General features: G+C 41.3%; 1 protein-coding gene across 2 annotated transcripts; it reads left to right on the top strand.

Moving 5' to 3' along the window:
- The first annotated feature begins 805 nt into the window (after positions 1-805).
- Positions 806-23090, top strand: PLEKHS1 (pleckstrin homology domain containing S1). 2 transcript variants are annotated; one of them, XM_057531162.1, is made up of 13 exons: positions 806-895; positions 4247-4293; positions 9482-9570; positions 9682-9788; positions 10118-10252; positions 11619-11694; positions 12584-12700; positions 14476-14622; positions 17106-17221; positions 17725-17889; positions 18607-18708; positions 19993-20128; positions 22640-23090. In XM_057531162.1, exons 2-13 carry the CDS (start codon positions 4266-4268, stop codon positions 22817-22819), a joined length of 1398 nt encoding a protein of 465 aa, XP_057387145.1. In that variant the 5' UTR covers positions 806-895; positions 4247-4265; the 3' UTR covers positions 22820-23090. The 2 variants fall into 2 exon arrangements, with proteins under 2 accessions (XP_057387145.1, XP_007173179.1); XM_007173117.2 differs by having other exon boundaries at positions 17725-17931.
- The last annotated feature ends 746 nt before the right edge of the window (positions 23091-23836 follow it).

Genomic DNA, 23836 nt, shown 5'->3' with positions numbered 1-23836 from the left:
TCAGTGCTCCACCCAATTTTTCAGATGCGGAAGCAGACTCAGAAAATTTAAATAGCTAGGTAAAACCACTCAGTGAATACCTGGCAGAGCTGATTCAAGTCCAGTTACACTAGTGAAAACAAAGATTAAAATTATGTGTTTTCACTGCTGAAGGTGCTATAAGAAGTTTAATTCATTTGCCACTTCCTCTTTCTCCAAGGAACAATTTAATATAAATGAAAATATACCTAAGGCCCTTTGGCGGTTAGATATCACTGAGAATGACCATTCATGGTAGCCTGCTTATTTCTAAGAGTTGTTGGTGGCTGTGCAGGACGTTCAGGAGAGCCTGCCCAGTGCCACCCTGCTGACCACTCCATCATGGATAAATAAGCAGACCTTCCAGAGACCCTTGGCATGTGCAAATGCGTTAGAGAAGCCAGGTTTTATTTCCTCATCTGGCACAAAGGAACCCTTCCTAACTTCCCCAGGAGGACATTGGGAGGATATGGATGGGTGGGAAGCAAAGGAATTGTTTCAGTGGCAGTCATTGCAGGAGGTCAAGACTGGACTGGTTTCAATAAGAGTCATTGTGTTCATGGTCCAGAGTCTGGCAGGAATTTTTTATTTGTTTGCTTTTGTTTTGTTATTAGACACCGAGAATGCCAAGGGCAGTTCTGTGCCAAACCGCAAGAAGAATGAAAGCCCAGGACTTCCCTTGGGTCACCAGCTTCCTTCAGCTTGGAGCAAGAGTAAAATCTTCCCGAAGATAGAAGTTTGGGAATTTCCCAGTGACTCACATTTCAGGCAAAGCTGGTACTTAATCCTCAGAGCTCAGAGTGAGCCGGGGTGAGTTCAGGAGACACAAGGACAGGACACTTCTCTGAGAACCGAACCAGTGATCACCTGGCTTCCAGTAAGTACTGCTTGACGTGACTGGTCGGGGTTCTCAAGACTGTGCTGATCTGGAAGCTTAACTGAACAAAATCACTGTTACGGGCTCTCTCTTCATAACCTTCTTGGGCTGCACAGAGGGAAACAGGACCTCTTGGTATCACGCTCATCAGATTTCATTACAATGAACAGGTTAGGCAATGAGACTGGATGCTGTCTCCTGAACAAGATCAGGGAGTTAAATCTGAAAGGCTGTTTTGTTTGGGGGCAATGACAAGAAATGAAAGTGAAACTCTGAACAGATTTAATTCTTTTTTCTCAGGTGAAGGAAAGAGCAAAGTAGTTCAGACACCAGCTCTCAAGTTAGGACACTGGCTCTGCTTCTTTTTAGTTATGTGATCAAAGGCAAATTACTTAATCTTTCTGGTAACAGTTTCTCATCTGTAAAATGGATACTGTATCACTGTAAGAATAATGTAAACGTTATAGTATTGTTATATCTCATTGCTATGTTGAATCTCACTAGATTTCATATATGTAATATATAATATTAAAACTTTGCTTACATTATATAAGCAAAATTTATATAATATATTTCATATGTTTGAATATAGTAGATTTCATATATATGTATACATATACTGAATTTCATAAAAATAATTTGAAATCAATATAGATCATATGCAACATATATTATGTGAAATCCAGAATATGTATACATATATATGAAAAACATTATATACATATATATATATCTGAAATCTATTATACAGATTTTGTTTAGAAGTGCTTGGAATGTATTAAGTACTCAATACATGCTAGTCATTATGAAACAATCATAGAATCATAGACTATCCGAACTGGACATGACCCAACAAGTAACACTTGTCGAGAACCTATAAAATGCTCTTCGCCAGATTATTTCAACTGATGCTGACAGCAATCCTATGAGGGTGGTGATGTTATCACTTCCATTTTATAGATGAAGGAACACAGGTGAACACAGGTGCTATAATGTACCCAAGATCACATGTCATAACTGTTGTAGATGAATCCGGATTTCAGAGTTAATACTCTAAAACTGCCATCTCATTTTACAGTGGGTAAAAAAATACCACCATAAAAAAAAAGCAGCAAGAGTGGTCCCTACACAAGACTTTGGGGCCCTTCACAGACATTGGAAGGCCAGAAACGTCCTCCAGAGCTCTCCTGGCCGTCCACAGTGCACAGGGCGCATGGATGTGGGTGGGAGTGTGGAGCGGCGTGGGGCTCTGCACAAGCCACCTCGCTCGTCCTCTTGCAAACGCAGTTTTCCGTGCATAAAACGAGCCGTCTCCCAGGACGGTTCTGCGACACCAAAGCAGTCACGTGAGCAAACACATTTTACAAGCTGTAAAGGCTTAACAAAGAATTATTCTGTCAAGAAAAAGAATGATTGGGGGCTTTTAAACAAAGAGAGCTTGCAGTAAAAACACTGCTTTAAAATATGTTCCCCTCAAAGCGGTGGGGGTGGTGGTGTGATGAACTGGGTGATTGGGATTGACAGGTATCCACTGATGTGTATAAAATTGATGACTAATAAGGACCTGCTGTATAAAAAAATAAATAAAATAAAATTCAAAAATTCAAAAAAAAAAAATGTTCCCTCAGCTAGTCTCTCCGGCACAGTCCTACAATCTCACCTTTGAACTCCATCACTCACTAGGCTAAATGCCCCGTGGGAAAGGTGGTCAAGTCCCACATGCAGGGATGTGAGGAAAGGCGATGGGCTGAGAACCACTGGCCCCCAATTCTGCTTCAGGCAGTGAAATCCCTACAATTGGAAAGAACCTCAGGGATCTGAAGCAAAACCTCAGGGGTAAATTTTTTTTTAATGTCCATGGTTGGCAAATTTTTAAGTAGGTTCTATTCCTTTTCCTTGTACAGAAATGCTCTTCCAGGGTACAGAAGGCTTTGGTCTCAATGGCCTGGTGCCTTCACCAAGTATTACAGCCCATTGCACAGAGCGAAGCATGCTCCTTTCACCAGGGGAGGGCTGAGGGCACCAGAGATTCAACATATGCCTTAAGATACCCCAGGGACCTGTTTGTTACTTCACTTGTTATCTGTTTGTTATTTGTTCAAATAATCACTATCGTTATTATACAGAGATACCTCAACAGAGAAAACCATTTTTTAGTTAGGGAATGTGTGAATTCTAGGTCCAGGAAAACCCCACTTGTCTTCAGAGGGTTCCCATGTGCCTTTCACAAATCACCAGGAGTATGCTTTGAGATCTTGAGGTCTTAACCTTAAGACTTTCATCTCTGTTTACTATATATATGTACACAAATAGTATATGTATACATGCATATAGTATACTATATGCGCATGTATATATATATATACACACACGCACTATAGTATAGTATATGTATATTGTATACTATATACAATATACATATATATTTCAGAAATTGCTGTGAGTCATTTATGCCCTAGGAGGAATGAGTGAGTTTATGCTGGAGAAAGGGAGACCTCAGGAGAGGAGGAATGACATCATGCCAATTGGATGGTAAAGAGCCCTTTGCCTCTTCCCATTTCCTGGGACTGCCCTGGGACTGCCCTGGGACTGCCCTAGCACTGCCCTGTTCAGTGTTTCCTCCTATTTTGAGAGTCTGATTCAGGGTAAAACTTGGTCACCAATACATTCCTGTTTCAAAGATCTCACCTGCCCCCTGGTCTCTTACCCTGTGGGATTCCTCTCCTCGCAGGGCCCCGTGTCGGTCATGGGATTGCCAGCAGATCTGTGCAGGAAAGGGCTTGACCTCTAGAGTCAGTTTGACCATGTCAGCCTCAGCCCCCAGTGCTGGGCAGCCTTGGGAACGGGGCACACGGGCAGTGGAGGCAGTTTAAGGATAGGGGTATGCCCTGGTCCTTGCTCTAAGGTTTCCCTCTGGAGAAAATGAATTCCTGGCGTGGAGGAGGGCTTATCTTGGGCTTCTTTTTGGCCAGAAATGCTTTCTCAGCTGCAGTTGGTCCATAGCATGCTGCCCTCTGCCCTGTTCTTATCTCTGTTCCTTGGTGTTGCTATCCCCAGGGGCTCTCTTGTCAGAGCCACTTATGAAGCAGGAGCAGAGAAAGTCCAGGGAAGATGCTCCTTTGGTCATCCTAGCCACACCTCCACAGAACTGGCACTTGGTGAACACAGGCTGCTTGGGCGGGTCCTCATTACCATGGCTACTATCAGCCAAGGGCAGAATGGGGAGAGGGGAGCCGATAAGCCATCTCACCAACATTTGGGAGCACCATCCTGACACTTGGTGATTGAGTGGCTAAGCAGTGAAGCATACCGTTGTTTGGGGACTAACGCTTAACCCTTCTTTTTTGACAGGTGAGAACAGACAGCCATAATGGAACCCAAACCTCAGAAGAGTTCAGGTACCCGAGGGGCATATTCTCAGAAGGAAAAAACTCTATTGAAAATAATGATCAATTCCTGTCAAACTAACCAGGATACAGAAGATGGTTTTAGTAAGGATGATGGGTGGCAATTCTGAGACAATTATTCTTCGTGTGGAGAATGTAGCGGAGGCTATTAGATTCAGCTGATTATTTTGTAAGAGCTCACTTATCTAGAAATTTGGCATTTTCTGATTTTCATGGACCAAATGTTCCATTTGTTGCTTGGAGGTGGTACTAACAGCAAACTATAGCCCAGAAAAGACTGGAGAATATTTCCGTAATTTTATATGAAATTCTCAATTGGAGAAACTGCCAAAATTGTTATCAGGGTTTATTATGAGGACAGGTCAAGGGGTATTATTCAGATGTTCCTGCTTCATGCTCACATGCCTCACTGTAGATGATTGGTCAGAAGTTTAGGATGAACTAATTTAAAAATTAAACTATCTGATTCAATTCCAAAATGAGTATTTTTGAATATTTATTCAAAACACCTATTATTAGTAAGTCACCGTGCTTCATATTGCAGAGGATGTACAGGTTAATTAGGAAGAGTCATTCTCTCAATGAGTTTGTAATTTCATTGGGATATGAAGATAAACACGTTCCAGTAGCTGTATTGGGAAGTTAAGATAGGCACATGTGATCAGGCTATGATAAGTAAGTGCAAAATTCTGTAGAGTCTGAAGGGGAAAAAAGCACACGCGTCATTGTGGGAATCCAGAGAGGCTTTATGGAGAAGGCATTTGAGCTGGACCCTAAAGGATGTATAGGGTTTTAAAAGAGATTGGGAAAGAGCACATCTCAGCAGAAAGGGATGGCATGACCGAAAGCAATGAAGTGTGTTCGAGGCAGGTTGTGTTCAAGGAGAATGTGGCTGTAAAATAGGAGGAAGAGGGGAGAACAGGAAAGTGGTGCTGTATGGTGCAGGATATTGACCTCATATAACCAGCAACCCTTGAAGCATTTCAAGCACGGAAGTGGTGTCATCAGATCTGCTTTTTGGATTGCTCATATTTTAAGAAAAATAGTTTTATTGTGGTATAACTGACACACAATCAACTGCACATATTTGAAATGAACAATTTGATAAGGTTGTGTGTATGTGCCTGGGAAACGATCACCACAGCGGCATAGTAATCACATGCATCACTCCCAAAAGTTTTCTTGTGCCTGTTTATAATCCTTCCCTCCAGCACCCAATCCCACTCCCCGTTGTTCTGCTTTCTGTCACTCTAAGTTCGTTTGCATTTCCTAGAGTTCATATAAATGGAACCATACTGTATGAACTCTTGTCTGGTTTCTTTCACGCAACATAATTCTTCTGAGATTCATCTATGTTGTTGCATATATCAAGAGTTTTTGGTTTAGATAGTCAACTGAATTTTTATGTCTTAAGTAGTAAGATAAAAATTTCACATATTTATCCTTGAAGTTACCACTTCAGCATTCTTCATTCATTTGTATAAATTCAGATTTCCATCTGGCATAATTTTTTCCACCTGAAGGATTTCCTTTAACATTTCTTCTAATGCGGCCTCCTGATGCTGAATTCTTTCAGCTTTTGTACGTCTGAAAATGTCTTGAAACTGCCTTCGTTTTTGAAAGATATGTTTGCTGCCTATAGAATTCTAAAATGACACTATTTTTCTTTCAGTACTTTAAATATGTTGTTCCACTGGGTTTTGATGGTGTTTTTGTTTTGCTTGCGTTGTTTCTGATGAGAAATCTAATGTCATCCTTATTTTTTCTTCTGTATGCATTATCTCTTTTTTCCCTCTGACAGTTTTTAAGGTTTTTCTTTATCACTGATTTTGAGCAATTTGGCTATGATGTTCCTTGTTATAGTTTTCTTCCTGTATTTTGTATTTGGGGTTCCTGACCTGCTGAGATTTCTGAGATAGTTTTCTTTAAATTTGTAAATATTTTCAGCATTATTTCATCAAATATTTTTTTCTGTCTCCCTCCCCCACTTCAGGGAATCCAGTTACCTTAAACTTGAAATTGTCCCACAATGCACCAGTGCTCTTTTGTGTTTGGGGTGCTTTTTTCACTCTCCATTTGTTTTAGTCCCATTAATCCCATCCAGTGTTGTTGTTGTTTTTCTGAGACATTGTGGTTTTCATCTCTAGAAGTTCACTTTGGATCTTTCTTATATCTTCTATATCTCTAACTTCTTGAATGTATAAAATACAGTTGATAGTAACTGTTTTAATGAACTTCTCTGTTAATTCTAACATCTGTGTCAGTTCTAGGCCAGTTTTGAAGGATTGATGATTAGCCACATTATGGGTCATGCTTTCCTGTCTCTTTGCATGCCAGGTAACTTTTGATTGGTTGCCAGACCTGGCAAATTTTACCTTGTTGGGTGCTGGATATTTTTGTATTTCTATAAATCTTGAGCTTTTTTTCTGGGATGCAGTTAACTTCCTTGGAAACAATTTGATCCTTTTAAGACTTGCTCTTATGATTTGTTAGGTCTGGAGCAGTCCTCAGCCCAGAGCTAATTATTCCTCACTACTGAGGCAAGACCTTCCTGAGTACTCTACACAGTGCTCCATAAATGATCATTTTTGCCAGTTTGGCTGGACGGAACTGGTACTTTTTCTGGCCCAGGGCAGCACTGGGCACTCTTCCCTCTAATTTTTTCTGATGGTTCGTTCTCTGGCCTTGGGTAGTTTCCCCACACACGTATACTCATCAATATTCTTGAATATTTGAGGGGGACCCTGTGACTGTCTCTGGGATTCTCCCTCTGTGTAGCTCTTCCCTCTGTCCTATGAGCTCTAGCTGCCTTGATCTCCCTGAACTCTCAGCTCTGTTTCCTCCGCTCAGGGGTCCACCTGGGCCCACCTCAGTTCCCCTTTCCTGTGCTGTGGACTGGAAACTCCACCAAGGAAATTGTGGGGCTCACCAAGTTTGTTTCCTATCTCTTAGGGCTCCATGACTTTTATTGCCTATGACCAGTGTCCTGAAAACAACTAATTTATATATTTTGTATTTTTTGTGTGTTTCAGACAGGAGAGTAAATCCAGTTCCTGTTATTTCATCTTTGCCTGAAGTACAAAATTGGCCAGATTTGGCATTTACTCTCAGGGCTATGTCGAGGATGGTTTTGAAGATGTCAAGAATGGAATTAGAGAGTCAATCTAGACAGTTACCGAAGCAGTATAGTGAAAAACGTATGCAGGCCTTGAATTCATGTGAATTTAATGTATTGAAATATATGAAGGTCTGGAAGGCAGTGGTGATAGAACAGAGAGATAGGGGTGGATCCAGGACGTAAAATGGACATGACTTGATGACTGACTGGACAGAAGGGTGATGGAAGGGTGAAAGTTTAAGAGGACTCTGAGTGTTCTAGGAGGGGAGGCTAGGTAGATATTGGTGCCACCAAGTGATCTAGGGCACCTGAGAGAAAAGGAGGAGAGAAAGGAGTTTATGGGAAATCCAGGTGGAGATGTTCAGGGCCGGAAATGATCTATCCAAGGGTGAAAATACTGAGATTTTGTCCTAGAAGTTCCCCTAGAGACTGAATTTTGCTGATCACATCCCTGGTATGGTGTTTAGCATGTTTCTCTGTTTTCTGTATTTCCTACAAGTTGGATCTAGAGGGTTGATGAGATCGTTTCAGTGTTTTTTGGTCAAGGCTAACCCATGGATGGTGTTGCCCATTGCTTTTAAAATAAATGCAAACTCTACCATGGTCTAGTGTCTACCGGGTGCTGCAGGATTCATCTGCAGCCTCATCTTATACCACTCTTCCTCTCTTATTCACTCTGTTCTCTTACTTCACTCTGTCTCCTAATGGGGAGAGAACCTCTCAGTAGCTCTAGGGAACTGCTCTGAAGAGGTAGGGAGAAACCAGCTTATGTATGACTTTTGGCTAGAAAATACATTCAGTCAAGAATGCATCTCAGTAAAAAGATTGCTGTTAGTCACAAAGAGCAGATACCTCAAGTGAATGATTTTAATGCTCATCTATGTACGGGAAGATGCAAGGATTTGGATTCATTAAAATTCTTCCTGAAATACCTCTGACTATCTATGGGGACTGTTTTTCTAGATCACAGAGTGCCGCATCCTGTTTTTCATCCTGACTTCCTCTCAGGGTGCACCGTCGGTCAGGGACTGCAGTGGCTACGATACTCTCTGCTTTCCTTTATTTTTCACCTCCGTTTTACAAATGAGGAAACTGAGAGAAATTGAGTGATTCAAGGTGTTCTGTAAATATTTGTTCAGTAAATAAATCTGTGAATTTGTCCGAAGCCACACAACCATTAAATAAAGGAGCTAAAACTGTTTGCTTTTGTTTCCTTCTGTTCTTCTCTTTCCTTTTTTCTTCCTTGGTGGGGAGAATGGGGGGGAGCAGGCAGAGCTGCTGCAGAAGGAGGAGAGGGAGGGAAGGTGAGGACAGCTGTCTGAGTATTACTGGATACGAGCATAATGTCTCCATCAGCTGCAGTACCTAATCTTGATTCTGTTTTCACTTAATGAAGAAGTGCTAATACTTTAGTAAAGGCTGTCTTTTACCAAACCATGGATGACCTAGAACTATAGCCTGGATGTAAAAGCAAAACCAAGGTCTTCTTTTTAAAATAAATTTTATTTTAGCAACATTAATTTTTTCTAGATAAGGAAAGTAGTACATATTTCTTGCAGACATTTTCAAAAATATAGAAAAAATCAAAAGTGCCTACACATGTCAATCCTTACAGAGAAGCAATTAACATTTTGGAAACCTCCTATTTAACCACTTTGCCACCTTATTTTCAATAGCAGGTGGTTTCGCTTTTGTTTGGTAAGTCAAAGGTCAAGGCAGAATTATCTTGCTTCTGCGGCTGGTGCTTCAACAGGAAGGGAGACAGATCTTTGCTCACATCTAGAGAGCCAACGGCATCCTCCAGAGACGGAGAGCCAGACAGGTGTGAGCTGAATTAAAGAGCTTCTAAATGTCATCTGAACAAAGGTCCCGACACTGGATGAATAAGAATCACACACTTGGTCCTGGGTTTTTTGTTCTCCTGGCCTATTACAGATGGTTTTTTCCATAACTGAATAATGTAAAGACCTTTCCAGCGGTAAACAGTGTTCTCCAACTGAAGCAGTTCTTCTCAGAAATTTATAGGCAACAGACTGAGTCCTGTTCACTTTCTTTTATTAGGCAAACAACTTACATTATATTATGAAAATGAAGTCTGCAAACAAGATTACTTTATTAAATCACCACCTCCTCAGCTTTTCTTCTCTGCAGTAAGTATTCACAAAGATTTAACAGGCCTCCCACCAGCCTCATGAGCATTTTTAAAATCCTTTCTCTTCCTTTGAGATTTAACTGAGATGCAAAATGTTTTCATTTTTCAGGCCTCTTGGAAAAAGCGGCTTTTCATCCTGTCAAAGAGTGGGGAAAAGGGCTTTAGTCTTTCCTATTACAAAGACCATCATCACCGAGGTTCTGTTGAAATTGATCGGTGCGTATCCAATCAAGAAAATGTTTATAACAACAAATACTAACGTGTTGCCTGCAAAATAGAAAAAAGAATTAGAAAACGTTTATTTGTGGAACTAAGAGTCCAACTGAAATAGGAATTCTGAATTAAGTTTTAGGCTGAACAAAGTATTTTCAATCAGTGATAAACCAGATCTCAACTTATTTTCTAAAACTATTGGACAATTTTCAAAGTATTGATCAAACAGATCTAAAGTTTTATTCAATTTGAAACTTAATAAAAAACATTAGTCAATTTCTTCCTAATTTTGTATTTGCATCTGTTTAATACTTTATATCTATTTCTAACAGAAACTCCAGTGTAGAAGTCGGCATCAGTAACCATGAAAAAATGCAATCTGTACAGAAGATGTTTAGATGCCATCCTGAAGAAGTGATGTCCATCAGGACCACTAACAGGGAATACTTCCTCATTGGCTATGACAGGTAAGTAGTAAGATAACACAGGGTGTCTCCTGTATGCAAAATAAAAAACAAACAAATAAAAAAAACCATTTTAAACCAGTAAACAATAAACATGCCTTGAATAGAAACCCATGGCCACAACCTTAAACACCATCTTGGCAGTCTTTATTATGTGTTAAAATACCTTGACAAATCACACTATTCATTTCCTAGGGCTGCCATAGCAACGTACCACAAACTGGGTGGCTTAGAACAACAGAAATTTGTTGTCTCACTGTCCTGGAGACTAGGAGTCTGAAATCAAGGTGTCAGAGGCCATGGTTCCTCTGAAGGTTCTAGAGAAGATCTGTTCCAGGCCTCTCTCCTAACTTCTGGTAGTTCCTTGGCTTGTGGCAGCAAACCTCCAGTCTTTACATGGCAATCTCCCTATGTGCACGTCTCTACGTCCAAATTTCTCCTTTTTATAAAGACATTAGTCATATTGGATTGGGACGCCCTACTCCAGTCTGACCTCATCTTAACTAATTACGTCTGCAACAACCTGACCTGACTTCCAAATAAGGTCACATTCTGAGGTACTGAGGATTGGGATTTCAACATGTGAATTGCGGGGGGCGGGGGGGGGTGGCGCACACAATTCAACCCATAACAGTCACCATCACCTCAGATACATTTTATGTACAAGAAACCAATACAGTAACATCTACCCAAGGTACATATATTAGGGAGTGGCTATGCTCGTCCCTGAAGGAGTCTTCAGTTTTTGAGGGGCTTTTGGTGCTAGCGAAGATGGCAAATGGATTCTTTGCAGATGATTATCTGCTTCACAGAGAGGCTAAAGTTGGAGAAGGCAGCTGTACAGAGGAGGTGGCAAATGCTCAAGCCAAAGTATCAATATGAAGAGATATTCAGGCGAAAACCTTTCTTTTCAATTGTCGCGGGAGTCAATAGAAAAGAAGACGTGATTTATATACATTTGTTCAAATACATCCTTCTTAAATACATGCATTCCCTAAAGGGAGGCTCACCTAAACAGCTACACCAAATGGCACTGACAGGTTAAGGGGCCACTTAAGAACACAAAAGAAATCCGTTTCAAAGTCAAAAGCTCCAAACCCTGTGATTATACTGTTACTTTCCACTTTTCTTCCCATTTCTCTGAGCTTTGCTCACAGAGGTGGCATGAGGGTTAATTCTGGTGTGTTAGCGTGGAGGTGGTAAGGATCCAAGGGGGGGCATTTAAGCTACTCAAGAAAAAGATCCTTATTTCCCTGGTACCTACCCCATTGCCTGTTCCAATCTTAATAAAAGAATCCTTCGCCGGTTCAAAGTGAGCGCAGGCGCCATTGTTGCCACATGCCAGGTGAAAGTTTATTCCTATCAACAGGGAGAAGATTAAAGACTGGGTCTCCTTCTTGTCATCACTCTGCCGGAATATAAAAGCAGCACACCAGAATACAGAGGTGACTCTATTTCACTAATAAAATAACGGGGCATCTGAACAAAGCCCTCTTTCACAAGGAAACAAAATGTGAGCTTTTTTTTTTTCCTCCTTAGCAACTGGCATTAATACAAGGAATAAATAAGTGAGAAAATGTACATCCTCGTTATTTTTATGACTAACAATAGAAAAAAATTCTTTTGTGTTTTGCAAGAGAGCTAAAATACAGACACTTCAAATTTTCATTGTTGGAGTAGGAGGAGTGAAAGTTAACTGTGGCATTTTTTAATAGTAGCTGAAACTACAGTATTTTCCATCATTGTTATTCAAGGTACATAACAGCTACCTTTTGAATGACTAAGTCCAGGGTGGTTTCTAAAAAAATGCTTTTTACCCATCTTGTATTTTCAATACGAGTTTTCTTTGATGTAAGTGCCAGAAATTTTAAGTTGTTTATTTACCTCATAAGAACCTTTGCTAATTTACCGAAGTCCTTTCTTAGGACAGACCTTTATAAATGAAACTTTGGCCTCTAGGTATCATTTTGACATGGTTTCTAGGTTGTTCTATGCTTACTACAAAAGCAGAGGCCAAGGAGAAGGGAAAGCAAAGTGTGTCTACAAGTACTCAAATGATTAGAGTGAAGGGGTGGGGTACAGAGGGACACGGTGTTGAAAAGACAGGTTGAGGGAAACTTAGAGCATCTCTGAAGGCCAGGCTGGGAGTCCTCAAGGGTTTTGGAACAGGAGAGACACAAGATCAGCTCTTGTCTAAATGGGAGAATGCTGGCCAGCAGTATAAATGTTAGTGGTCAAAGTTTGGAAGCAGAGAGCCCCATGACCAGGCTGTTGCTTCATTCTAGACAAGAGATCAGTCATGCCCTGATTCCAGTATTCCTTTTTGATAAGCAGGAGAAACTCTCATTGGGTGACAGAAGGCCCTCTTCAGACCCCATCCCTCTCCGTGGTCCTTCCTGCACACCGGAGGCTGTCAGCACGACCACAACAAGAAAAAGTCTTCCAGACATGGTAATCAGACTTACCTCTCTTAGGACGCCCTGCCTGGGAGCCAGCTGATGCTTCAAAAGTCAATGTATTTGACATCTTCCTCAAAGCCTAATCCACCAAAGAATGATTCTTAGTCCTACTGTCTATCCTATATTTAGTCTGTTTCCCCTGCCATGATAAGCCTTACTGCTTGCCCTGCCTACATCTAAATGTATTCATTCACTTTGGGTGCTCTTTGATATGCATCCAGGTACAGCAGGTATGTCGGGTGGAGATCCCCCCAGCTAAACAAAAGCCTGGATGGTAGCCTTTTCCTTCCTTTCACCAACAGGGCAAAGATTACTTCTGTAAAAAAAATTCCCCAAACACCACTTGACCATCTGTACTCCTGAGGCAAAATCAGAGTTCTTATTATTTCCTATATTTACCCAAATCAGTCTTGCTTCTCCGTGTGTGTGTGTGACTTCATTTCTAATGAAGTCCATTTGAGGAAAACAAATATAATACATTTGCCCCTTGAAAATGATTTGTAATTGTGCTTTCAGCTCTCCTGGATTTGCAATCTTCCCAATTTTGGATATTATTAACGAACAGGCTGAGTGTTTTTTTCTTGTGCCATGGATGCTATTTTATCCCTTAGAGATGTAACCACTGACTTTGCCTTTTCCCTGGGTACCGGGCACATCTTAATAGGGCATAGCCTCCTGTTTTATCTAGCTGGAAGCTCTCCAACTATTTTAAAAGGTTTATGTAGCATATCAAATGCACCAGGCCAAACACTTCATTTGGTATTTGTAGGAAAGGTGGTAGGAAATGGGGTTGAGAAAGATAACTCTTTTCAGTAAATGCCTCTTGCTTTTCACTCCTGTACCCCTTCTCCCTAAAGATAATATTATTGGTCATTTTGCCTTTTCATACTATGTATTCCAATCCAGTGATTTTCCAATCACCTTCAGTTAAGAGTACCACCTACCTTGTTGGGAGTTGTTGTTGCTGTTTCTAAAATAAAATGGGAACCCTTCCTCATCCCGGACTCAGCATGACCCGGCTTCATGAACTTGGAGCTAGAAAAACGGACACAACTTAAATACATCTTTTTTTTTTTTTAATCACTTTCTTTCAAGGACTTCCTAGAGAACATTCAGGGTTTTATCAACCCTCCCCCCTTGCTCTAAGGCATTGTACTTGGAAGAATTGAATTGTACTTATAACAATTTTCCTGCCAGGCAAAGCAGCTACTTTGTACAGTCCTGTATCTATTAGAGAGGGAAGCAGTAATTGGTTGAACCTAGATCACCTTGAAGCCTACAATTCATACTATCACATGATTGGTGCTACAAAATTGCATTGCTATGGAAACAGTAGAATTATATAAGCAGAACACAAAAGAGGAACACAGCAGAAAGGGAAAAGATGCAGTGCCTTGACCCTGGGCTAATTAGCTTCTCAGATGGCACTGAGTGAAAACTAGAAAAAGATGAGCGTGGAGGATTCAGTGACGGAGCTTAGTGACTTAGCACACCACCCACCGGAGAGAATTACTTGTTCTGAGATATGGGACCCAATAATAGAGAAAAGCCTGAAAGATGGGCTGGCTTATATTTTTATATCAGTGGTGACCCAGACTCAAGAAGCAAGTTCAAGTTGTGTGGGCTTCTGGATGTGACCTTGGAAGATCCTCGGATGTTCTCAACCCAATTAATCTATCATGCCTTTTCCAGAAAACATGTGGTTTAATTCTGTCTCTTGCAAAGACAAAGAAAAAGCATTAATTCTGTCTTCATCTCTTTATTCAGCATTTAATGGTAAAAAGTTCTTTTTCAATGGAAAAGAGTTCTTCGGGACTAAGAGAAGCTCATCTACCGCATGACTTCTGGTCAGAGGCCGCTCAAGATACAGAAGAAGAGAGTCATTATATTAGTCCTCGAAGTATTCTTTTAGAGGTAACCCCTTCTGTTTACTAATCATTTATTCCTTCTACAAATATTTACTGAGCCCCTGCCAGGCACTGTTTCTGAGGCACTAGGCTGGTTTCAGAATCAGACACAGGTGATGTGCTCACAGTGTTGACACTTTAATAGGAACCAACCATGATACGAGACAGAAAGGGCTCCATACTGAAGAGAGATGCTCGTCAAATGCTCGGAGGGCATGAGGGGTGGTAGGCGGGGAAGCTGACTTCCAGACAGAGGCCAGGGAAAGTTCCATGGAATGACATTTGACCTTACATGATAGGCAAAATTTGAACTTGAGGGATTGACCTGGGGAGTCTTTCTGCATTCTGGGAAGAGATAATAATAATATGAGCAGAAACAACAACACCCTTGGGTGATAAATTGTGTGGCATATACCAACCAGTCTATTGATCATTTGGAATTCCCTACTGAGTGCCTTCTGTGTGCGAATCCTGTACTGTGCTAGGCATGGTGGCTGCCAGAAGGGACCTGACATCACTCCTGCCCTCAGTGCTCACAGTCCTCCCAGTTACCACCTGACGATGCTCCACCAGTGGCATGGTCAAAGAGCTCTGGAAGCAAACAACAAGGTCCTACTGTATAGCACAGGGAACCATATTCAATATCCTGTGATATACCAAAATGGAAAAGAATATGAAAAAGAATGTGTGTGTGTATATATATATATATATACACACACACACACATATATACATATATATTGGGTTGGCCAAAAAGTTCATTTGGGTTTTTCCATAACAGCTTATGGAAAACCCAAATGAAATTTTTGGCCAACCCAATATATATACATATATACATATATATATATATATATATATATATATATATATAGCTGAATCACTTTGCTGTACAGTAGAAATTAACACAACATTGTAAATCAACTACACTTCAATAAAATAATACTTTTTTAAAAAAATAAAAGAGCTCTGGAAGCAATAGAAAAAAAGACAGATTTTCGGTCTCCACTGGAGTCAGGGAGGGCTTCAAGACACAAAATGGCATTTGACACATATATGATGAATAGTTCAGTTGAGCTCTAACCCAGCGTGAGTGGCATATTAGGGGAAAAAACCCCACAGCAACCAGAAAAAAGAGCCAGACCATAATGGGTCTTGAATGCCAAGTTGACTTCATGCTGCAGGCAGGACAAGGGGCAGTGGTGGCCTCTCAGTTAGGAAGGGGCAAAACCAAATTATCTTCTAGTACTATTAACCCAGCAGCTATATTCAAGGTGGACAGTAGAGAGAAGAGAATGGAAATGGGAAGTAGGAAGACAAAATTGGGGGGAGGGGGGCAGCATTTCCCAAACTGGGTTTTTCTACAAGATGGTGACATGTGTTCATACATAAGAAGCATTCTGAGGTCAAATAAGTTCTGGAAACACCAAATCAAAGTAAGTTACACAAGCTTCTTCACTGAAGAATTCTCAGAGCCTTTAGTATGCAGTGGTGCATTATAAATAGCCAAGCAGGATACAACACACAGCATTCCACAAGCTTTGACCACAGGACCCTGCTTTTCATGCCAGTGCTCTCTGGGACATGGTGACAGCAACTAGTTTTTCATGACAGTCCAACCAACCAGTCAGGTGGTACTGAGCACTAGCTATATGCCCGGCGTTTGCTAGGTACTTTACAAGATGCAAAGTCTAGTAAGACAGATAAAACTAAGCTGGAAGACCATTACAAAAATTAAGTACAACACTGTGTCGTAGAAGTTCAGAGAAGGGAGAGGTTGGCAGTGGCTGAGGTGATCGGAGGGGGCTATGTGACCTCAAGCCAGGCCTGAATACAGCTTCATTAGACAAAAGAGAAAAGGGGCACTCCAGGAGAAGAAAACAGCATGAAATGGGCACTAGAAGAACACCGTTTGGAGGGGCATAGTGGGAAGGCTGGCTTGACTGGAAAGAAGTGTTCCAGTGATGGTTAACGGTTAGTTTGTTAGGTAGGCAATCGAAAGCCCTTAGAGTTTTTGAGAAACCATTGCCCCAAATGACTTAGTTCCAACAGGCTAGTGGAGAATCCCCAGAGGACAGTATTTTCTAGAATCCTTACAGCCCCTTGAAGTAACTTGACTGCCTGTGAGCAGAGCAGCCCGAGGCCAGCTCTGCACTATGTCAGAGCCTTTGACCCAGTCAGGTGTCGCGATTCTATAATAGTATCAGTTGGGCAAAAGAGTTCATGTCATTAAGTGCCTAGTGATGAAACAGAAAAATGAACAGCAATTTAGTCCAATAGAACACTTGTATCAGGAGCGTGGGGAATCCTAGAGAAGAAAGCAGATTTGGAGTCTGCCAGAAGCTTTACTGGTTCATTCCCCCAGAATGAGCACCACTGTTCATCCAATGGTAGACATTCTGTTTCAGGGACTAGAGCCATCAGGTAGTGGGTGACAAGGTACCTGGCTTATTGGTAGACTCACATCCTCACATCTCTGCCTCTTGTCTATAGTTGGATAATATTCTTGCTGCCAGTAATTCTGGTGAACCCATTGAACCCATTGGACCTGGTAGTCCAGACCAGGTCTCCAAGGCAACTGAGCGTCATTACATGTCAATGAAATCCTGGTAAGTAAAACTGCCATACTTTAAAATTTGATCTTAGCTGATGTACTGTTCTAGAACAATTGCTGCCAGATCATTTAAATAGTTGATACAATAATACAAAAGCATTACCATAGACCAGGTTCAACACATTATTCAGTCATCTCAAAACAAGTAAACGTGAGAATGGTTTCTCTACCCATAGAAAACCATTAGTGACATCCGCGGGACATTTTCTGTCTCCTGGGGCAGTTCTTTTCTATTTTGCATTTACGTCTCTCACACGCTCACTTTGTCTCTCCAAACCCTCCCAATGTAAAGGGATATTTTGGTTCCATGTCCATTTTTAGAAGGAAAGTTTATTGGATTTGGTTCTAACTGTAGCTGGGATTCTGATGGTTGGACATACTTCAAAACCTTGTTAGTTTTCACATGGCTGTTAGCTACTTAAATCTGATTCACACACCACGGAAAGCTGTAAACAGATAATGCTGAAAAAGTGTTTGTGTTAATTTCTTGTACTCTAGTGTTTCCAAAGAGACGTCCCATAAGTCTGCTGATGGCAAAGAAGAATCCCAGACCCTGGCAGATATGCTGAATGGGGAGCTTCACCCACAAGACCAAGGCTCAGGAACAGGCTCTTGTCTTTCACCTGCCAATACAGAAGCACAGATCACGAATGACAAAAAGGGGTCGGCCTCACTAAGTGTTGTGCAATTGTCTATACTGATCAAGTAAAGTTCTCATTTCTAAAACTTTATGGGCCCGTAGAGCAAGGCAAGCTTCCATTTGTCCTCAGAATTCACATTTTAATCTCGAACTCAGCCAAGAATCTGTCCAGCTTGCCTTTCTCACTGATGTGGTAACCAAGGACAGTGAGTACCAGAGCTGGAAACGCAGCAAGCAGTCCCCTGGGCTGTGAGTGGCATTTTCAAATACTTTAAAAAATTCTGTTCTTTCAGGTTCTGGAACCTTGGATCACCCTGACCTGGGTTGTATATCACCCAGATTTTACTATTAAAATTACAGGCATGCAAGTCACATGAGGTTTGGTTGTAGACTAGGCTGGAGAACTTTCAGGTTTAAAATGATGCCAAGAACATTTGATGAGATCATTCTCAACTTTAACTCTTTTCAGTGTCTCCTTCTGTGGAGAAGTGTGCAAACTGACATGATATATAATGAACTTCGTCCATTTTTTACTCCTTTTCCATTGTCTACCGTCGCTACCACATCCCAAGGGGGTGGAGGAGGGCATTAACGAGTAACTTAAATTCTTATTCTTCTCCAAATGTTTTGGACAATCTTTAATGGCATAATACCGTCTCAGATGTCGGAAGCCAAAGTCCACTCAGAAGGTACAGTTCAGAGCCAGAGAGAGTTGCCTGACTTTTACAAATGTCTTGCAGTAACATCCCCGATGAAATCCAAGTGGAGAAACTGAACGTGTTCCTTTTTCCTCCTGACATCATAAACTACCTTGCTCTCAAAGAAGCTGCAGGACAGATATGGTAGGTAGGAGATTTGAGGGTTACTGATTATAAATGGGGTTGGATGATATGAAGACAGTAATTATATCTTGAAGCACTGTATGTCGCAAAACTGCCTGGAGAACTCGGACTCTCGTGCTGCTGTTGTCACAAAAGGTCTTTGATTGACGCAGAAATAAGGATACTGTTGTATAGGAGGGACAGCTGGGAGATAGGTGGGTATAGGAGGACCCAAAAGTCCAGGAGGCACTAAATTTCTGACTTTTTGAAAGTGAGGAAAAGTGGGCAGGAATACGTATGGTCCAAGGAAATCATTGCCAAACAACGAGCAGTGAGTATTTGATGAATGAAGTCAGTGAGGTCAACAAGAATCTAAGGTCTAAAAGAAAATGGCATAACAGGGTCGAAGACTTCTAGACACCAGGTAAAAACCTGCTGGTCAGGGACTCAGACACAGAAGACTGTGTGGCAGAGAATTTTCTTAGAATGATCCCTGTTTATTTGATTCTACATTCTTTTAAAGACGTTGTAATTCATTTTGATGGAAGATTACATTTTTAGAATAGAAGAAAGCTTGTTAATGTAAATGTCACACATCAATTATAAGTTCTATAAGAGGGCAGGAAGCACAACCTGCCATTTTTCCAAACTTCCCACAATCTAAGGCTCAAAACATATTTGACGGAAACTATGGACTTCTCTACACCTGAGCTTGCTCATCTAATAATTCATCTATTTTTGCATGACATATTCACTGTCTGCTCACTTTAAATACTGGGTTTTTCTGTACCGTCTTACGGAAAAACCGGAACGAACTTTTTGGCCAACCCAGTACTTAACATCTTCTGTTTATGGGGTTATAAAAAAACATTTTTTTAAGGTGGTTCTATACTTCTGGGGTCTCAAAGCCAGTTGAAAAAGACAGCTACATAGACAAGTAAATATAAAATGCATTTGATCTGGATATACAATAAGCAAGGAGCTCACACAATGCAGTAGAAGTCCAGAGGCAGGAGAGATTAATTAAGGTAAAGGAAGGGTAATGTAGGAGGGCTTTGTAGAGGCAGTATCATTGGAGCTGGAGTTTGGAGGAAGGCTCAGGCTCCAAGAGTAATGATAGAGGAAAGAATATTCCAAACAGAAAAAGGAGTTCGACTACTTCAGATGTAGTGCGATATAGCTAAAGAAACTAGTAATAGTAGCGGTACAATAGAGTGAGGAGCCCCCTCTGTATCTCCATCTGTGCCCCGCACTCCCAGCAAGCACCTTCTCACTCTTGTGTTGGATGCTGTACTCCCATTGCAGTGTGGCTCAGTGGAAAGGCCCCCCGCACCTGGGATGCTTGTTTTTTCACGGAGATCACCTTTTGGCCGTGAATGACCTGAAGCCCCAGAGCCTGGAGGAGTTTTCCTTGTTTCTCAGCCGGTCCATCCAGAAGGAGGTGAGTCCTGCTGATTGGCCCTGGTCAGGGCAAGAAGGAACAAGATCAAGGTCTTGGATGGTGTCTGAACAGTACTGTACTCTGAAGACAAATGAGACTCTTCAATCCCCAGCCACCATATGTAAATAAGAGACTAAAAAGTGTAAATAACACTTCATAAAATACTTCTAAATAACAAGAATGTTATTTTAGGACCCTTTTAAAATTCTTTTGTATCAAGTAGTATTTGGAGAGAGCACTTTGCTAGGAGACTGAACAGCTGGGTTCAAGACCTCAGACGCAGCATGACATGGCAAAAAAGAGCTTGCAGTGGAATCAGGCAGGCTCAGTGTTTACATCCAACCTCCTTTAACCAAACGGTGCCTCAATTTTCTCTTCTGTAAAATTAAGGATAATGGTAATACTAGTTATTGGAGAATTAAATGAGATAATATGTAACATGCTTACAACAGTGATGGGCACAGATTAGGTACTCAATATGGTTACTATGACTTCTTCTACTATCGGCTGGGGAATGCTGAACAGGTTTAGCTTTTTAAGCCTCCATTTCCTCATCTTAGAAATTGACATACCTTCCTCACAGAGTTCTTGTAAGAATTATACTGAACACGTGACTATGTACCGAGTACGCATGTCGTTAAAAGGCTCTCCATGTTTCTGCCTATTATTACAGTCTCCATATTGTTAACTCCTTTCCTGGTCTATTTTTATTTCTGACAAGCCATTTGACCTTGGGAAAGTCATTTCCTTCTCTGACAAGTCAGTTTCAGTTTCTTCTCTCTAAAGTGAGAGAGGGTTGGTTTTCAAACTGTGCTTCTTGGACCCCTAAGACCAGGGCAGGAGGAGAGGGGAGGAAGAGGATGGTATTCTGGGCCTCGGCCAGTGAGAGCAGTGTATGTTTATCATTATTTTTTCATGCTGGAATTTCCTGTTACCTCACCTTGAGGAAACAGTAACTTGGATTAGAATTTCTAAAAACCACAGTACTGGAAGATCTCTCAAATTTCTTCCAGCTCTGAGAGTTTATGATTAAATATGTCTTATCTCTTCTGCATCACACAATAACTTTGTTGGTTAGACAAATTGTACTACCCCTACTATCTAAATGGGAAAATTTAGTAAGAATGAGGGAGTTGTCTAAGATACATAAATAGCATTAGAGCAAAAGGACTCATTCATTCCTTCATTCCTTCACTCACTCACCATTTATTGAAAATCTATTGTATGCTGGATTCTCTGCTAGGTCCTAGAGCCACAAAAATGGCCTCGGCCAGAGCTCAAGGAGCTTACAGATTAGTGGATAAAACAGGTATATTATGTGCTAGTTACAGGTGCAGTATGTGCCTTGAGATATGAACAGAGGACCATGGGATCACAGAGGAAGAATGAAGTTAATCTATTTGAGGGAGGCCAGAAAGGTGTCTCAGAGAAGGGGATGCTTGACTTGGGTTTTGAAGACTAGGGTAGGAGTTTGTGTGGTGGCAAAGGGGAGCTTTTAGGAGTCCAGCCCAACACTCTAGTAACTGTAATATATTTCCTCTGCCAAAGACCCATGCTGCGGCCAAGTGTTCAATATAATCTTCTGAAAGTTACCAAACAATACGCTTATCCAGAGACCTAGGCATCAGCTCCGAAGCCAAGAAAAGGGTTTTTGCCTGGGAGCAGATCCAGGAGGAACTCCACCTGGGTGTTGCTGACTGCAGTTTATCAAGACTGCCTTCTAGATTGTGGAGTCACTTGCATAAGAGGGACTGACAGCATTTCTTTTGGGCTCATTCTGCCTGCCCCCTTTCTCCCGGATGCTATTGAGAAATACATGTGTTCACCAATATGATTATTGAAGATCAAAAAACTCCCCAACTTGCCCACCCCTACCATTCCTGATCTATTTCTTTATGTTAAAAACAAATATCCAGTCCTTTTTAAAATTCAAATAGCTGGTCCCTGGAAGGAAAAAGGATATTGGAAGATGGGAAGATATGGAACCAAAGGAGGGGCAGTCAAAGACCCCTAAAGTTTTACAGCAGCTGAACCAAGCAGATGTACTTTCCATCCTTGAGAATGAAGTTGACAGAAATGGGAATTTGGGGTGAGCGTGGGTAGGGACAGGGAGGGGAGAGAATGTGAGATTTTAAAAGGAGGGGGAGGAGATGCTAGATTGCAGGAGAAACACATAGAACTTCAATTTCCTCCCAATTTTGTCAGGGGCTGGTCCTGTCTGGTGGTCTTATTTGGATTCTCTTGTTTCAAGAGGCTTTTTATTTCTTGGTACAAATGGGCCCATCTGGACAGGACTGATGTACTCTGGAATCTGCCCAGTGGAGGCCAGAGAATGAAAATCCTTCTTCCACCTGAATATATCAATATAAGTCATCCATCCTGGTTTCTTCCGGCCCAGATTTTCCTCAAAACCAGCTTCAAAGGGTGTGAATGAGGACAGACTGACACTGAGAACCAACGGTCCTAAGGATAGTCTTTAGTCATTTAATGTTCTTCTTTCTTGTGTTTTAGAAAGTAAAACTCACCATCGCTCGGATCCCAAATTCAGAGAAATTCCACGCAATAGCCTGTACATGCCATTTACAAGACCAAGGTATTAAACCTTCTAAACTGGATACGTCTGTACTGGAGAGGACACTGAAGAGGAATCTAGCCATTAAAAAGGGTCAGCAGAAAGGATCTGGAGAGTAACGTGCTGGGGCCCACTGCCGACAAGCGAGGATGGGCCCCAGACTCTGTGCTGGGCTCTGCCCCTCACCGCTGTGTGATAGCAGGCAGTCAGCACACCTCTCTGAATTTCTCCATCTGCATCTTAACAATGGGAATAACCATCCCATCTCTGGCTGTTGCGTCAGGGATGTTGAGAGGCCCAAGTGGGATGATGATTATGGAACACAGTGAAAATGTTAAGACCTTATTATCTCAGACTTTGTCCCAAACACCACAGACTAAGATTGGGTAAGTTTCTCATCTAAAATGTGCTGTGTGTTCTGTGAGGTCATGGTCCACACAGTCTCTTCTTTGTTAGGGAATGGACAGTTGGAGACACTCATTTCGGGAAGCCAAGATTCCCGAGAGAGATGTGATACCGTATCAGCCTTCCCAGACACCTCCTGCTATTCATCACATCCAGAATGCTAAGACACAGTGACTTCTTGGATTCAATGATCATCTTGTTTTCTTAAAGACCAAGGAACAATTTTAGAAGTCGAAGCAATTTTAAGGTTATATCCAGCAAAGTTTGCTTGCTCTACAAGTAATAAGAGAACTGCTTAGCACTTCTAAGTTTGAAAGTTCTTAACTAATTGATGCATTAACTCATTGATCCTAAAAGGCCGAAAGGATCAAGTCTTTTTTCATAAGTAAGAAAACAAATGCAGAGAACTAAACGATGAATCAAATGGGGGAACGGTAGAGCAAAAGAGGGCTTCGGAAAATAGATCTTACTGTGTTACCATTTCACACGGGAAGAAATCAAGGCCTCAGACGTTTAATGATATATTTTCTTTGTGGCTCCTGGTTTCATAGCTATTTAGTGGCAGAACCAAGAATTTAAAACCAGCTCTGAGAAATAGATGTCCTGATCTTCACTTTGTATTTGGATTTAGATTCAAAAAGACCTTCAGCACATAGATGATACACTCAGATATAGTTCATTTTCTGTTATCTAGATTGTACAGAAAAGTATTAAAAAATTTTCATTTGCAT

The sequence above is a fragment of the Balaenoptera acutorostrata genome, chromosome 16, assembly GCF_949987535.1.
Source record: "Balaenoptera acutorostrata chromosome 16, mBalAcu1.1, whole genome shotgun sequence".
Lineage (NCBI taxonomy): Eukaryota > Metazoa > Chordata > Mammalia > Artiodactyla > Balaenopteridae > Balaenoptera > Balaenoptera acutorostrata.
Note: the sequence above shows the minus strand (reverse complement) of the source record. Positions and strands in the feature narration are given on the sequence as shown.

Bases quoted from the DNA above. Each gene is read 5' to 3' on its own strand.
- PLEKHS1 (XM_007173117.2), top strand. From the start codon at position 4,266: ATGGAACCCAAACCTCAGAAGAGTTCAG. The intron at 4,294-9,481 runs GTACCCGAGGGG...TTCTTTTATTAG, and splicing joins CAAACCTCAGAAGAGTTCAG to GCAAACAACTTACATTATAT. The intron at 14,623-17,105 runs GTAACCCCTTCT...TCTTGTCTATAG, and splicing joins CTCGAAGTATTCTTTTAGAG to TTGGATAATATTCTTGCTGC.